The 15661-nt window shown below is 39.5% G+C and overlaps 1 protein-coding gene across 1 annotated transcript in view; it reads left to right on the top strand.

Annotated features, from left to right (window-relative positions):
• LOC126281199 (E3 ubiquitin-protein ligase listerin) overlaps window positions 1-15661 on the top strand; it is a 133845-nt gene that overhangs the window by 78808 nt on the left and 39376 nt on the right. Inside the window, exons 14-15 of the mRNA XM_049979927.1 lie at window positions 7815-7959; window positions 9434-9633. Coding sequence (XP_049835884.1) covers window positions 7815-7959; window positions 9434-9633 — 345 coding nt within the window. The remainder of the gene's footprint in view (window positions 1-7814; window positions 7960-9433; window positions 9634-15661) is intronic.

The raw sequence follows: 15661 nt of genomic DNA, 5'->3' as shown, positions 1-15661 counted from the left end.
GTAATACACACCACTTCTCTGCTCTCGCCTTGATTACTGACCTACAAATGCGACTGTTGCTGTCCTTGTGGTTCAGAATATCACTATCTGTTCCCTGTATTTACTTTGACTTACAAGATGCGGCTGTTGCTACCCCGTGGTTCAGAATATCACTATCTGTTCCCTGTATTTACCTCCACGGGATGCAGTAGACTCTGCAGCTCTTGCAGGCCTTACTGCACAACTCCCCTGTCCATTTCTCCTAATGGGTGACTTTAGTGCCCATAATGTAATATGGGGCTTCAACTGTACTTGCCCCAGGATTCGAGTCATGGAGAACCTCATGACATCACAGGAGCTGTACATCCTCAACATATGCAGTCCCGCACATTTCTCAGCTGTCACTGGATCATCCTCAACCACCAACCTCTCTTTCTGCTCTCTAACGCATGCAGACTCACCGCAGTGGGAAGCAGCTGGTGACCTTCATTCCAGTATCCTCCTACCACCGTAGATCCACTTCTTGGATGGAGGACTGCTTGATCGGAAGCCACCAAAATGGATGATCAGCGGGGCTAACTGGACACTGCTCAACCAGCAGGCTGTGTTTGAACACCACAAGTGTCCAGGAATGAGTGGACCACGTCACATGAGTGATCCATCATGCCACTGATTTATCCATCCCAAAGTCTTCAGGTCATCGTAGAAGGCAACATGTATGTTGGTGGACTGATGAGTGCCTTTCAGCAATCTGGAACAGGAGTGCAGTTATTTGATGGTTTAAATGCTGCCCAATCACAGACAGCCTCACAGAATAGAGTCGTGAGAGCCAAAGCTTGACACGTAATTAAGGAGAGCAAAAAAGGGTCTTGATAAGTGTTCCTAGGCACTATCATCTGTTCCATTTGTTCTACAAAGGACCCGATGTTTCGCCACTACCATGCAACTGCAGAGAGGGGCAAGTTGGACTTCTGATCACACAATTCTGAGTTTTACACCTGCCCTTTCTCCATATGGGAGCTGGAATTAGAAGTGTCTGAGACTCGTGATACTGCACCTGGTCATGACCAAATCCGGTACTGCACGCTTCAACACTTGCCACCAGTGTCAAAGTAAATCCACTTCGAATGTTTTAATTTGATATGGCAGACAAATCACTTCCCCAACTCATGGAGAAAGGCAATTTTGATGCCTCTCCCCCAACCAGGAAAGGACTGCTTGCATCCCAGTAGTTACCAGAGTGTTGCCTTAACAAGATGTCCAGGAAAGACTCTGGATTTAATGGTTAGCCATTGTCTGGTTTTGTTGCTAGAGACCAGGCAATTCTTTAGCTGCTCTCAATGTGTGTTCTGGAGATTTCAGTCCACTGCCAACAACCTGAACCTACTAGAGGCGGCCATTCAGTAGACTTGCCTGCATAAACATTAGTATCTCGTCAAATTCTTTGATATCAGTAAGGCTTACGACACTACTTGAAGATGCAGTATTGTCATGCAACTCTTATCTGTGGGGCTTTCATTCCCATGTTCATATGATTTTTCTTGATTTGGCGATTTTTTTAGATCACTCTTGGTGGCATGCTGTCTTGCAGCACCGGATTTTGTCATGACCAGGTATCATTTTGAACAGGAGTATGATGTTCATCAGGGCAGTGTTTTAAGTGTTACCCTCTTTGCCATAGCCATAAACAGTATCACATTAATGGTAAGGAATCCTGTGCGGTGCTCCTTATTTGTAGACAATTTTGCTGTTTTCTGTTCATCCTCTAGTGTTGCAACGATGACACATCAGTTTCAGGTTACAGTACAGAGGTTAGAGGAGTGGGCTGCAAAGATGAGTTTACAGCTTGTTGCAGATAAGTGTGTGTGTGTGTGTGTGTGTGTGTGTGTGTGTGTGTGTTTTGTTTTTGTGTTTTCATTTTAATCATTGTTGTCATACTTTTAATTTACCTGACTAACATATAAGGGACACCATTCTACATTTAAAGACTTAGTGAGCATTCTGGGACCTAATTTTGACTCCAAACTGTCGTGGTTACCACATCTGATAGACCTGAATCCAAAATGCAGAAGACACTGAATGTCATAAAGTGCCTTATCCACAGGTTTTGGGGAGCAAACAGGGCATGTCTGCTTCAGTTTTATAGGCTTTTGTGTGTTTGTGGCTAAGCTATAGATGCACAGACTACAGGTCAGTGAGGCCTTCTTACGTGAAGATTAGTGACGCTATCCACCTTGATGGGTTTAGGCTGGCCATGGGTGCTTACATGAACAGTGTCATACCCAGGCTCTGGGCAGAGGTTGGGGAACTGCCACTCACCATCCCGTGACAGCTCCTCATGGTACATTAGTCATGTGAGTTCCTTGCAACTCCAAATTCACCTGCATACTGTACCGTTATTTGTCCATCTCTGGAATGCCTTTTCTTCTATCGTCCATGAGCAGCAAGATCATTTGGGATCTGCCTGAAGCGAAAGCTGGAGTCAGTTGGTATGAAGCATGTACAACCCCAAATCTATGCTTTTAACTGCTTGCCACCATGGTTACTGCAGAGGGCCCTGGGTAATTTTAGAGTTGGTACAGCACAGGAGAGATTGCACTCATGCATATGTTTTTAATACATTATTTTATGACATTTTAACTGAGCGCCACAACTCTACAGCCATCTCTACAGATGGGTCAAAAGAGGGGGGAGTGTGTTGGTTGCTCTGTTGTTTTCCACAATAATGTCCTCAATGTCAGAATGCCTCGAGACTTTTATTGTCCTTGAAGCAGAATTATAAGCGATCTAACAGGCACTGAAGGAGGTGAGATGTGCTTCAAGTGCTAAATTCCTTGTCTATTCCAATTCTCTGTGTGGTCTTTACTCTCCATGACACTAGTACCCAGCAGATAAAATAGTCCAGAATATCCAGGACATCCCCCTACAACTACAATGGCTGGGGAGAAATGTCTTTCTGCTGGGTACCAGAGCACATGGGTATTGCGGGAATGAATGGACAGATGTAGCAACCAAGGAGGTGAGTCGTGATCCTCAGTTATTTTAGTGTGCCATTCCCCTGCACGCTATTGCCTCACTGTTGAGGTACAGAGTTTTGTGTCAATAGGAAGACAAGTGGCTGGACATGACAGATAATAAACTACATCTAGTAAAGCCCACTACACAGCCGTGGTGTACCTCCTTTTAGCCACAAAGACGGGATGAGGTCCTTCTTACTCGTCTTCGCAAAGACCACAGTCCTGTGACGCATGGCTTCTTGCTCCAGCATGATGACCCTCCAATGTGGGTACAGATCACTGTGCACCACATTTTACTAGGCTGTGTTTTGTTTTTGGACCAGAGGGCAGCAACAGATTTGCTGACAGATCTGCCCCCTATTTTAAGTGACATTCAAACAAATGTGATGTCACTTTTAAGGTTTTGTGGTTTGTACAAATTATTTTCAAAAATTTTAGAGGTATTTTGTAAGTGGTCAGCCGGTCACATATACCTGTATCATTGTTTTAGCTCCTCTGTTGTTTTCCTTCTGTTTTCTTCCCAGGTGTAGTACCGTTTATTATTTCCCCTTTGTTTTACATAATATGATATGGAGTGATTCTGTGGATCACCATGATTGAGATAGGAGTGAGTGAGTGTGCCAACATTTTTATCCCCTTTAACCATATTCATTTCTTTTAATATTTATAAGGGTTCTGATAACATCACCGTCGAGTACTCGTAGACTCCAAAACTGCAACAGGAACAACAACAACAAAAATATAGTGGAGTTTACTGAAGCTACTGCCGAATCCAGTCTGCTCAATGGGTTGAGTTGCAGAAAGGATGACACTTATACGATTTAACAATATTCTTGTAAAAAAATTTTACAAAATACAGATTAAGCTTACAGAACAATAGATTTTATGCCATGATTGCTTCTCTTCTTGAGGAGCAGTATTATCATTACTTGGTTACTAAATTTCTGAAAGATGTTCAGCACTGTACTACATCATCAGCTACTAACCAACTAACCAAGACAATCATATGAGGTATCTTTGCAAAAATGTGATTGGCTCAAGGAATATGTGACTAATGGAACCCAGTATGTTACATTGAAACACTAATGAGAGAGTAATAGGGCATCTAGTGTTTTCAGTGAGACCAGAGAATATCATCATTTGATGATCATATGGAATTCCAAAAAGATCTGAAAAGAAATTTCTGATGGCAACCCTCTTTAAACATGAATAAGTATAAGATAATGCTTATAACACAAGAGGTATCTGACTACATTTTTAGTGGTTAACTATTGAACATGTCATATCATACAAGTATTTGGGGGGGGGGGGGGGGGGGGTAACACTAAGAACCAGTGTTCTGGGACAATCACAAAATCAGCAACAGAAAGTGAATGGAACACACAAATTATATTTAGAAAACTTCTGGCAAAATACAATTCATCTGTAAAGGAAATTACATAAAAGACAGTAGTGAAAGACTTCTGTAGTATTGTTCTGGTGTTTGGAGCCCTTATCATGTAGACACAGCAACAGACATTAAACAGATTCTTAGACACAGTGCTAGAATTGAAACAGGTTGGTATAGGAGTAAGTGTAACAGAAATGCTCAGGAAAGTAAATGGGAATCCTTGTAGGAAAGACACCAATGTTCTTGAGTCAGTGGTGGATGAATTTAGAGAACCTGTATACGTGAAAGACTGTGCAAACATTATGTGTCACCAAAATATATCTTGGGCAGTGAAGATTAAGGTTTGTACATGAGCATATATATATAGTCATTTTTCCTCAGCTCAATACATGAATGGAATAGTAAAGAAAGTCGATATGATATACTCTTCACTATAAACTGTACAATGACTTGCAGAGTATATGTGGATGTATTACAAAGAAGGGCAGCACAAATGATTACAGGTTTGTTCGATTCACAGGAGAACGTCGCAGGAATTTTGAAAACCTGCATTGGTAGATGTTTGAAGAGGGTGACAACTATCCCATAATAGCATACTCATAAAGATTCAAGAACCAGAACTAAATGAAGAATCTAGGACTATGTTACAGCTCACAAGGTATTACTCCTGTAGAGACCACAAGACAGGCTTACACTAATTAGAGTGTGCACAAAAGTACTTACACATGCATTCGTTCTGTTCTGCATACACATACGAATCGGAAAAGAAGCCCTAATATGTGGTACAGTAGGAAATACCCTCTGCCATGCACACGACAATGGTTTGCATAGTATTGATGTAGGTGTAAAAATGGTTTGTGTGGGTCAGTGCACTGTCTTCGTGAAAAACATATGGAGTTCCAGATGTCACGATTTCCATCCACAGCTTCACAACACTGGAAATAATGCCAAATAAACTTCTTTTATTATATTTAGACTAGTGGAAAATTTTGTTCTGGCCCCTTGGTATGATTTTTCAGTCAACACAGAAGCAAATCACTTTGACTGACTCACTTGACCATACCAGTCTCAGACAGCATTTGTGTTAACTTCGGTGTGTAGGTTTCTATCAAAGAGCCAATTGTACATGTTGTTGACTCACTGACACGAATAATGTTTGTCAATAATAGCAGTCATTTACTCGAATTCTCCAAAAGCAGCACTTGAGCTGTTTCAGACACTTCAGGTGTCCTCCAAGTGTTGTCAAGTAACAACTCCTCACCAGTGCACTGGACTCTTCATGCAACTATTATGAAGCAGAGTATTTTGCCACATCATTAATCGTGATTTATTTGTATAAATTTTCATAATTATGTGGAATGATTAATGTGACATTCATTTTACGCATTCCAGCCTGGAGGTCCCAGGTTCAGTCCCAGATAGGGTGGGGATTTTTTGTCTTCCCAGTCCCTCCAGGACAGACACAGATCCACTGAGCATACAATCAAATGAATACCAAGAATCTCTCCTGGGGGATATAAAGGCTGTCCTCTCATCTGAATACAAAATACAGTTTACTAAAATGTGGTGCATTATGATCCGTATGCCACAAGCACCACACATAGGATGGTCCTCTCAGCAGAGCTAGAAGCCATGCATTTAGGGCTGTGTCCAATGCGAAGATGAGTTAGAAGGACCTCATCCCATCTGCTTGGCTAGAAGGAGGTACGCCACAACCGCATTGTGGACTTAACTAGATGCAGCTTATTTTCCTGTCACTTCCAGCCACTCTTCTCATTGGCACATGACTCTGTATCCCAATAGTGAGGCAATAGCATTTAGGCACTTTCAGCTATTAATATATTACACTTTACAGATCATTAGTGTAAAGTTTAATATATTAATAGCTGAAAGTAATATATTGAGGTGTATCAGAACTAGTTGAGGTGGCTGCTGACAACACAGTACAGTGATAGAATAAAGTAAATCATCATTGCCCTCTTTAATGTACACCATCTCACATCTAAGCGGTATCAGATGTATTTAGTTTCTATGATTTTGGCTTTCTGTATGCAGTTTAGCTATATAGGTCAAGTGATACTTTTGATATCACATTTTGTTGATTTCTGCATTTTTTGGCTATCTCTACTAGGATTGCCTTTTGGCTTTCTGTTCTGGTATCGCTTTTTATATTGGTATCATGAGTCTCGCTTGAGTTGAATGGGTCATGTAACCTTTTCAAATACTGTGTTTTGTGAATTACTGCAAATTTTGACTGCCTGGGTTAATCTCACTTTTTGTCTTTGTAGGTCTCGAGATATTATTGTTGGTTCACACTAATTTTGATTCCCGCCCTCCTCATCTTTGATACCAGTTATTATTTTGTGTTTACCTGGTGGTTTTTCTCTGTGTATTTTAGTATTTTATCGTTATTTTAGATCTTAGTTTGTCCCTACCCAGAACTGCCAGTTTCCAGCACTTATCTGAGAAGATTCAATATTTATTATTAAGAATTTGTACAATTCCATAATTGATGTTTATATTTTCGCACCATAGGAATGGGTGATCGTGATGTTTTGGTCTCCATTTTGGAATAATTTTTACCTTTGGTCAAATTCAGCTGGTGATACTGAAGGCTGTAGTCAATTCGTTTAATGCCCTTTCTGATTAGTTTATGAGGAAAGTTATTTTCAAATAAAAAAAAAGTAAAGCAGTCATCAACCTGAAGATTTGCTTTGAATGATTCAGTGCTTTGCTGGGCATGGTCCTGTGGAGTTGGTTTACTGTTGTCTTCCTCAGACCTTTGAACTGACTTACCCAGCCAGTACACAGGGAGGCCTTCAGTTTAACATGGATGCCGAACCATGGTGCAACTCGGCAATTTTCACATCAACAAACATTTTCAGAGGCGACAGAAGCCATAAGTGACAGATAAAAAACCTAAGATTGAGTGTCATATTTATATGAATTTGTCATGAAATAGATTAAATTTTAAGTCAGCATTTGGTTTGCTATAAATTTCATCCCACACGATCTCCTGAAAAATATTCTTAAAAACTTTTTGTCCTGGAGATATTAATTATTCTGAATGATTTCCAATGAGGGGGCTTTATTCTGCAAAGCAATATCTCGTTTCTCCTAACTAGACATTGGTATTTAAAGAACTTTTTGCCAAACACCCGTTTCATGACCTTTGACCACTTTGACACTCTAACTGTACTCTGCACTTCATTTGAACATTTTGGATATTTTGAGATTACTGCTGTTTATTAGGAAAAACAGACAGTGCAGAGCTCAACACTGACCTCTGACAGAAGAATAATGTAATGGTAAATTTAAAATTTGTCCATGTTGTGGTGACACACTTGTGTATTTCATACATTTTAATACTTAATAATCTTTTCTTAAATAAAGGCAGTATGTAACACAGTTCTATTGCCATTTTGCAGGGCAGAAGTGGAGGGTAATACATGGATATGGGCAATATACAACCTGCACAAATATGCCTTTGGCATAGAAGATGGAACAGCAATATTCTCTTGTCTTATTAAAGAATCCAGACTATTTGGCCTGCCCAGAATGCATACTGAACAGGTGAGAATTTATGGCCATTAGTGTATCTCTGTGATAAACAACTTTGAAACCCAAGATACGGAAATTAGGAAGTTCTGTAAGAGTAAATTAATATTGGTGCTATTTAAGGATGACATGACACGGTAGTACCAGAAAGACTCCAGTGTTCTGAAAGGTCCCATCTGACCTGGCATTCCAATTAATGTTTTACTTGATCCTTAAATATTCCTGCTTTACTCCTCTTTCCTCTTTTGTTCCAATGGAGGAATGTGTGGAAGCAAGTGTTAATGTCAGCTTCTGTTTACGTGTGTGTTTGCTATGACCTGCTAAGCAGAAATTCCTTTTGCATTTTTTTAGTTCTTGGTTTCTTTTGCAGAGGCTGCTATAATTTAAAAAAGTACAAATCTTTTAACATTTTTTTATCTGTGTTCAGTTTTGCCTGTTGAATTACCACTGTTGATTAAAACACATTGGTCTGTTCCTTGACATTAATCATTTAATTAATTAATTCACACATTATGTTCCATAAACCTCAGAGTGCATACATGTTTGTGTGCCTTTTTCTTAACACAAGTATCAAATGGATAGGTAGCCATAGGAGCAGAGGCAAGAGGCACTTCTTGATTCTTGCAGTTTTTGTACAGATACAAAATAATGTAGCATGTGCTCTTTTAACTGTATTGGAATCTGAAATCTGTTTCTCTAGTTCTCTGCAAAATTAGTTTTTATGTCTTTTTCTTGAGCAGATTGAAAGAGTTTCCTTTTAAGAAATCATGTCTAGTTTGCTTAGGTCAGGTGGAATGGTGTGACGGGTGAGGTGTGGAGGGTGAGAGTGGGTAGGAGGGAAGGTTGATTGACAACTGATAGGGAGAGGCAGGCAGGAAATGTGATAGAAATGTGGCACCAGTGAGCTCAAGTCGTGTAACAAGTGAAATGTTGGTCTGACTTGGGAGGAGGGGGAAGGGTGGTGGTGGTGGTGGGGGGGGGGGATGACTAGGAGAGGAAGGAGTGAGTGAGTGAAGTTGGTGGAGCAGAGGGAGCGTGGGACAGGGACTAGTTGAGATTGAGGTCACGGGGATTGTGGGGAACAAAGGATATGTTTTTAAGGACAATTCCAGTCTACTTACTTCAAAGAAGCTGCTATTGATAGAGGAAGAGCCAGATGACATGGCTTCTAAAGCAGCCATTGAAGTCAAGTGCATTGTTTACAGCAACATTTTCTGCCACTGGGTGTCAAAGGAAAGAAATTATTTTCCATCAGTGCAGTAGGAAAGAGCAAGATACATTCTTACTTTCCACTGTAACACCAAGAACTTTCACTTTGCCTTCCTGTCTAAGTCATTGCTAAGAATATCTTGTATATTATTGTATTTTATAATTAGAACAGTACTTCATTGGTAATTTTTACTGTAATTATTTTGCTCAGCTTGCTGTCTCCCTTGGTAAGTTGTGTCACACAATATAAAAACTTTAACCAGTACTTTATCAATTACAGATTTTTTATGGCCTTAACGCCTCAAAGAACTGCAATGTGGATTTTGCAGAAACAGAACTGTCAAAAACTTTGCCCACCATTACTTGCTGGCTGAATAATGTGACACGGCCCTTTCATAAAAGTGGTAACATTGTAGTGAGGCATTTCATGGAGCACATTCCAGCATACTGGAAAACAGTTGAAGCACGAATTCCCACGAGGTAAGTACCTCTTGTAAACTTCAGATATAAATGCATGATGAAATGAATTGTTACAATCTGTTTTAAAGACTTTAGAACTCTAAACATTTATAACATATGTCACATGGACAGAGAGGGGTGATTTTGTATATTCATAAGGATGCAAGGCAAACTGTGAGAATCAGTAGAGAATCCAGATGGGGTTGCATGTAAAACTGAAACCTTGCCAATGTGAATTTACATTTATGAGTTGTAGTTTGACAAGTGAGCACATGTTAGGCTGTGAGTAGGATCCAATAGTGATCTGAAGCCAGTGGGAATTTGTAAAGAGGTGGCAAACTTCTATGCTGAATTCACAGGAGGGGGGGGGGGGGGGGGGGGGTTTGGAAGGTATAGCTATTGAGAGTGGAATGGAGTTAGAAACCATCTGTTGGGGAATATAAAAATTGCCCTTTGTTTTAATTTGTTACCACTTAGAATAAATGTGATGGCATGAGTGAGTGCAGCTCAAACTAAAGCACAAGTGGAGATATACAGGTATGTTGTAATAATTTCATTTTTTAAAATTCCTTGTTTGTGTCTTCTGTAATATTGCAAGAGTTAGGTTCTCTATGTTCATTCACATATTGTGTAGCGAGTGCAGGTAGCGCCTGCATGGAGGGGGTGGGGGTGGGGGGGGCTGTTAGAAATTTAAATTGTAAAAGAACCACAAGTTGCAATTACATTTATAATGTTGAAAGAGTGACCAGCCTCAAAAGATGTATCTTTTGAGGTATATTAATTTTTTTGTGTGCTAGGTTTAAATGCTGTCCAAAATTACACCTAAGTGAAAAGTTGGAGACAACTCACTGGCCATGAGAAATAGGCTTCCGTTCAGGAGACAAAATTCTGATTACTGCTAGTAGATACATTTAAAACTAAAAAAAAAAAAAAAAACAATACCGAGCTTTCAGTACTGTTCGTTTCTTCTCAGGAAAAAAAGGGGGCTAGATTGGAGAATGTTGAATAAGAGGAACAAATCACTAAGACCCCAGATTCAGAGAGACCATATATAAAATTGCAGTTCCTTGTGATATGGACACCATGAGACACTGACTGTGTTGGCTCACTATCTTGTTACATGACAGCTGACCAACTATCAACTCATGCAGATCGTTTGGAATTGGGTTCAAGGTGCACAATTGTTCTCATAACTGTGCTGTCAGATTGACATCAGGAGCTATTATGAGTAAAATGAGTCTGTGAAGTGTGTCTCACAGCGTTCTGATACAGTCCAGCAGTAATGAGTTTATACCATATCTTCCTGCAGAAATGAGGGCCACCTTTTAAGTTCTTACAAGTGATCACTAGATGGAAATGATGAGATGTAGTGTTGCAATTTAAAAAGATATATTTTTTATTGTTTAGAACAATGGCAGCTCAGAAAGTGAGTAAGTGGTTTGTCTAAGTGAATGGCTATAAAAACAGTGTTTTGAAAAAAATATACATTTCTCATGAAGATTTTTGTTGGATGATTTTTTGATATTTTAGAGGCCTAACTTGACAACAATTCTAAAAATTATTCCACTCCATCATGACATCTTTGTTGTTGTTGTTGTTGTTGTTGTTGTTGTTGTTGTTGTTGCGGTCTTCAACCCAGAGACTGGTTTGATGCAGCTCACCATGCTACTCTATCCTGTGCAAGCTTCGTCATTTCCAAGTAACTACTGCAACTTACATCCTTCTGAATGTGCTTAGTGTGTTCATCTCTTGGTCTCCCTCTACGATTTTTACCCTCCACAATTGAAAATGGTACAGCAATGGTATTTTGGCTAATATTAAAACAATTGTAGGATGCACAGTTTTTTTATTAACTCAAGAAGAAGGGAATCATCAGGTTATTTAATGAATGTTGGTGACAGCAGCCATAGCAGTGCAGAACAAGACCATGTGTGCAAGCTGTAAATATGGCCCCAGACCAAAATGACACCAGAGGTCCAACCACATACACACACAGTATTCGTATGTATGCTCTGTGTGTATGAGGATGAGCATCCGGTGCGGGTTTGTTGTGAGGCCATATTTGCGGCCTGTGTGCATGGTCTTGTTTCGTGCTGCTAAGACTGCTGTCACCAGCGCTCATGAGATAACTTGATGTCCTGTCCAGGCAAAATGCTTCATTCTTAAATTAATAAATAACATTGTATAGAGTATGACAATTTTTAATACAGAGCGTTCGGAAATTACCATTATGAACTTCTAGGACTTGTAGAGGGGAATGAGTATGTAATATTTTGAATAGAAACACATATCTGGAATGTACCATTTACGCTGTACAGTGCTTTCAATTCAGATGCGTAATGCAACCAAGTCTGCTGAGGGAAAGAAAAAAGTCTCTGAGTGGCTTGGTCTGGTATGCAATAGCATAGACAGGATGACGTGCACTGCATCGACAGTCACCTGATGTCAGTTAATGTCTGCCTTGCTACGAGACTCCTGTAGAGACAGAGATCTGGCCACTGCACTAGAAATTGAAGACATACCAGGTGGGGTGGAGAGAGTGTACCAGAACATGCTTCGTAGTTACAAAGTCTGTAACAACATTGATGTCTCCACATCAAGCTTCTGTTATAATGTGTTGATACTGTACACTATGCTGGGTTCTGTTTTGCCTTAGAGTAATGTAAGCACATCATCATCATCGTTTAAGACTGATTATGCCTTTCAGCGTTCAGTCTGGAGCATAGCTGGCAACAATCAAGCACATCATCTGTAAGTGTTAATACAAACAAATGTGTTAAAGAGATAAATGGATATTTTGTTATGTTTCTATTCAAATTGTTACCTAATAATTTACTGTGCCATGCCTAATTCAGCTCCTGAAACAGAAGTAGATGAGTTAAGCATCTGAATTGAAACTGTCATAGACGTGGGTTATTTGAAATATCACATATTCTCTCCCACCTACAAATCCCAAAACTTTGATATTGGAATTTTTGAACATCCTGTGTTTGACAACTGCTCCTCAAGGTGCTTCTTTCAACTTTCAGTAATTAATCATCTTCATAAAAAAGTTTGTCCACAGAACAATTTTTCAGTCAGTGAAGAATTCTGTCAAGTTTGACCAGAATTAGTAGTTGTTCTTAAAAAATTGTGCTTTGTGCAATGTGACTAAAGAGGATTGGCATGTGACTTACAATGAAATGGTCATGATTAGTCATATCGTAGTCTGCAGTGTTATCGATTTTCCACAAATATTTATGTGCAAAAAAGTTATGTTGCTGACGGATTCAAGACAGGTTGATCACGTCTCAAAAAGTGGTTCTTCTGAGTTGGTGTGAGGAAAAGCTCAAAATTCAACTAAGAAAATGCAAAATTAATTTACAACATCTTTAGAACATTTGCCTATAAGCTGAAAACACTAAGAAGCCATCAACTGTTTGTGTAGCTCCTGATATGAATCTAAACTGATGAAAGTTGTCGGCAAAGCACTTCCAAGAATATGATTACTTGTTTCTTTGATTACATTAGACTTGTCATGGTTGTTGCTTTATGATTCCAGAACAGGTAATTCAGAAAGGTATGTAGCAGTTTCTTTGCCACAAGTTGTCAATGAAATCAGGAAAAAAAATTCACCATTCTTCATTGTGACAATTCTGTTTCACTGCATATCAAAAAATTGATCATTTGATGAAGAAAAACATTGTATTAATGTCTCATTGCCCATATTGAACAGATTTATCACTTGATGACATCATTTTGTTCCCTTATGTCAAACAAAAAATGCATGGTTAGTGATTTCCATTACCCCAAGAAGCCATTACATCCTTCCAAAACCATAATTTTGATGTACCAGCTTCAGAGTGGAAGAAAATCAAAGTTGATACAAACTCATGAAAAAGTGTATAAATTTTTATGGAGAATATTTTGAGGGACAGTAAAACGATATGTACTAACAAAACTTTTTATTTCAGTATTTTCATAATAACATAAAAGTCAGACTTTGTATGGGCCACCTGTAGGGTGCTGCAAGCAAACAAATCATCTCATATGAACAGACAGTAGGTTTAAGTATCATTTTCTGGTAAAAGATGATAGCAGACTTACTAGGGTCCCCATTTCATCCTCAGTAAACATTACTCACACAAGTGGGCCACATACAACACAACCTCCACGACATGCCCAAATGGAGTACTGATGGGAAGCAATATGTGGTGCTTTTCCCTATACTCATACAATGCCATTGGACATACCTACATATAGTGGGACCATCCAGATAGTCTTTTTCCATGCTTTGAGCTTTCATTTATGATGTTCCTGCATTCTTGCTAACCTCTATTACCCTAGGATTTGTTGTGATATTCCTGCACCCTTGCTAACCTCTATTGCCCTTGGATTTGCTTTGAGTAGAGGTTGTACCCCACAAAAAGAGGGTGGTTCTGCACAATGTGAACACTCAATACTTGTTACCATCCAGCATTGAATAGGCAAATGATTGGCCAGGCTCTCCACTGTTAAAATTTGCAGTAGTCAAAAGAAATCCCCCCCACCAGTAGCAGTTGAATCTGGTAGCAGAAGTTTTCCCACAGTTAAGGTACTCTCAGTACACTCTTGACACAGTGGCACATTAGAAAGTCCGATACCTTTATGGTTTTGGAGATGAAATACTCCACATATTGTGTACCTGCTTTCTGGGCATGATCAACTGCACAGATATCATATGCCTTGTGTGTCCTCCATTCAACTATCACACTGGCAGCCAGTGCTTGGTGTCAGACCACCTCCTTGTCACATGACATAGTGAACTGTTCCCTGTGTGCTCTTTCACAAACACAACTACTACAAGGAGAGGGAGGGAAAGAGAGAGAGAGTGGTGGGTGAATTTTGCACTTGCATGTGAGGATGAGGGGGGCGAGGAGGGAACTGGCGACAGGATGAGTTGGATAATTGGTCATTTAATAGCAGTATAAAACTGAAGTGGGGGTCATTTTTATGGCGTGGCTGCCACAACACAAATAAATATCAAATTAAACACAGAACAGTACTGTACATATATATTATTTTTATCATTAATGAAACAGAGAAATGGGGCTGTGTAGACTAATTTAAGAAGTTTAGAAAACTGCTGGAGCAGTATTTGCTTTTGCTTAAGAACTGAGATTCAGTGCCCCCACCCCCCTCCCCCACCCCACCCCAATACTCCACCCCTCTCCCTCAATCTTGCAAATGTTTCAAAGACAGCCATTGGGCTGCAACATATTCTTTTATTCTAACCACTTGATGGCCATCTGTCAACAAGGGATGACTTTCTTGCTGGACAGCCCTTTACCAACATTGTCATTGTTGTAAGGCCTGTTCTTGGTTTTCTTGGTATTGTACAGGTATTCGTTACAGGTGACACTGGCAGTTATTTCATCATCTGACACTGCTTGATAGTAGCCAGGGTCATCAACATCACATTCAAGCCAGTTTTGAATATTTTTCTGATCACATTCTTCAAATATTGAACATATGTAACTGGTTTTCCAAGTACAGAAACAAATTGGCTGTTTGGTGTCTCTTTAGATGCAATTTATTGACTCATCTGAAGGAAGGAGCTTATTCCAAGTTTTTGCTAATATAATGCCCTTGAAGTTGCTTAAGTTTCTGCTGTCATATACACATAATCCTTTAAATGAATCCCTTTTTACCAATGCCAATTCTGCACCCTCCACTCCATATTCTTTTCCAATTAGTACCATATACAGAATGTATTTCTGTAATAACATCTGAAGCTGTCACTGATGCCTTAGTCCATCAATTCAGGACATAGAACAGCAAAAATGGCTGTTGGCAGGAGGGGGAAACTAGCCAGCCCAGCACCAGCAAAATTTCTACATGGGTTGCATAAAAATTTGAATTTGATGATTTGACCACTTTTACTTAACTGATGTTTTAGTTTGATCTTTTTTCAGGTAATAACTTCTTTCTTGTATTCTATTCAATAGTAGAAATATGTATTTAATTATTGGTTTCTAGTGTCTAAGGAAAATATAATTGAAAGGATAGGTCACCACTCACTTAAAAGCCA

Source organism: Schistocerca gregaria, chromosome 1 (assembly GCF_023897955.1).
Source record: "Schistocerca gregaria isolate iqSchGreg1 chromosome 1, iqSchGreg1.2, whole genome shotgun sequence".
Taxonomy (NCBI): Eukaryota; Metazoa; Arthropoda; class Insecta; order Orthoptera; family Acrididae; genus Schistocerca; species Schistocerca gregaria.
Note: the sequence above shows the minus strand (reverse complement) of the source record. Positions and strands in the feature narration are given on the sequence as shown.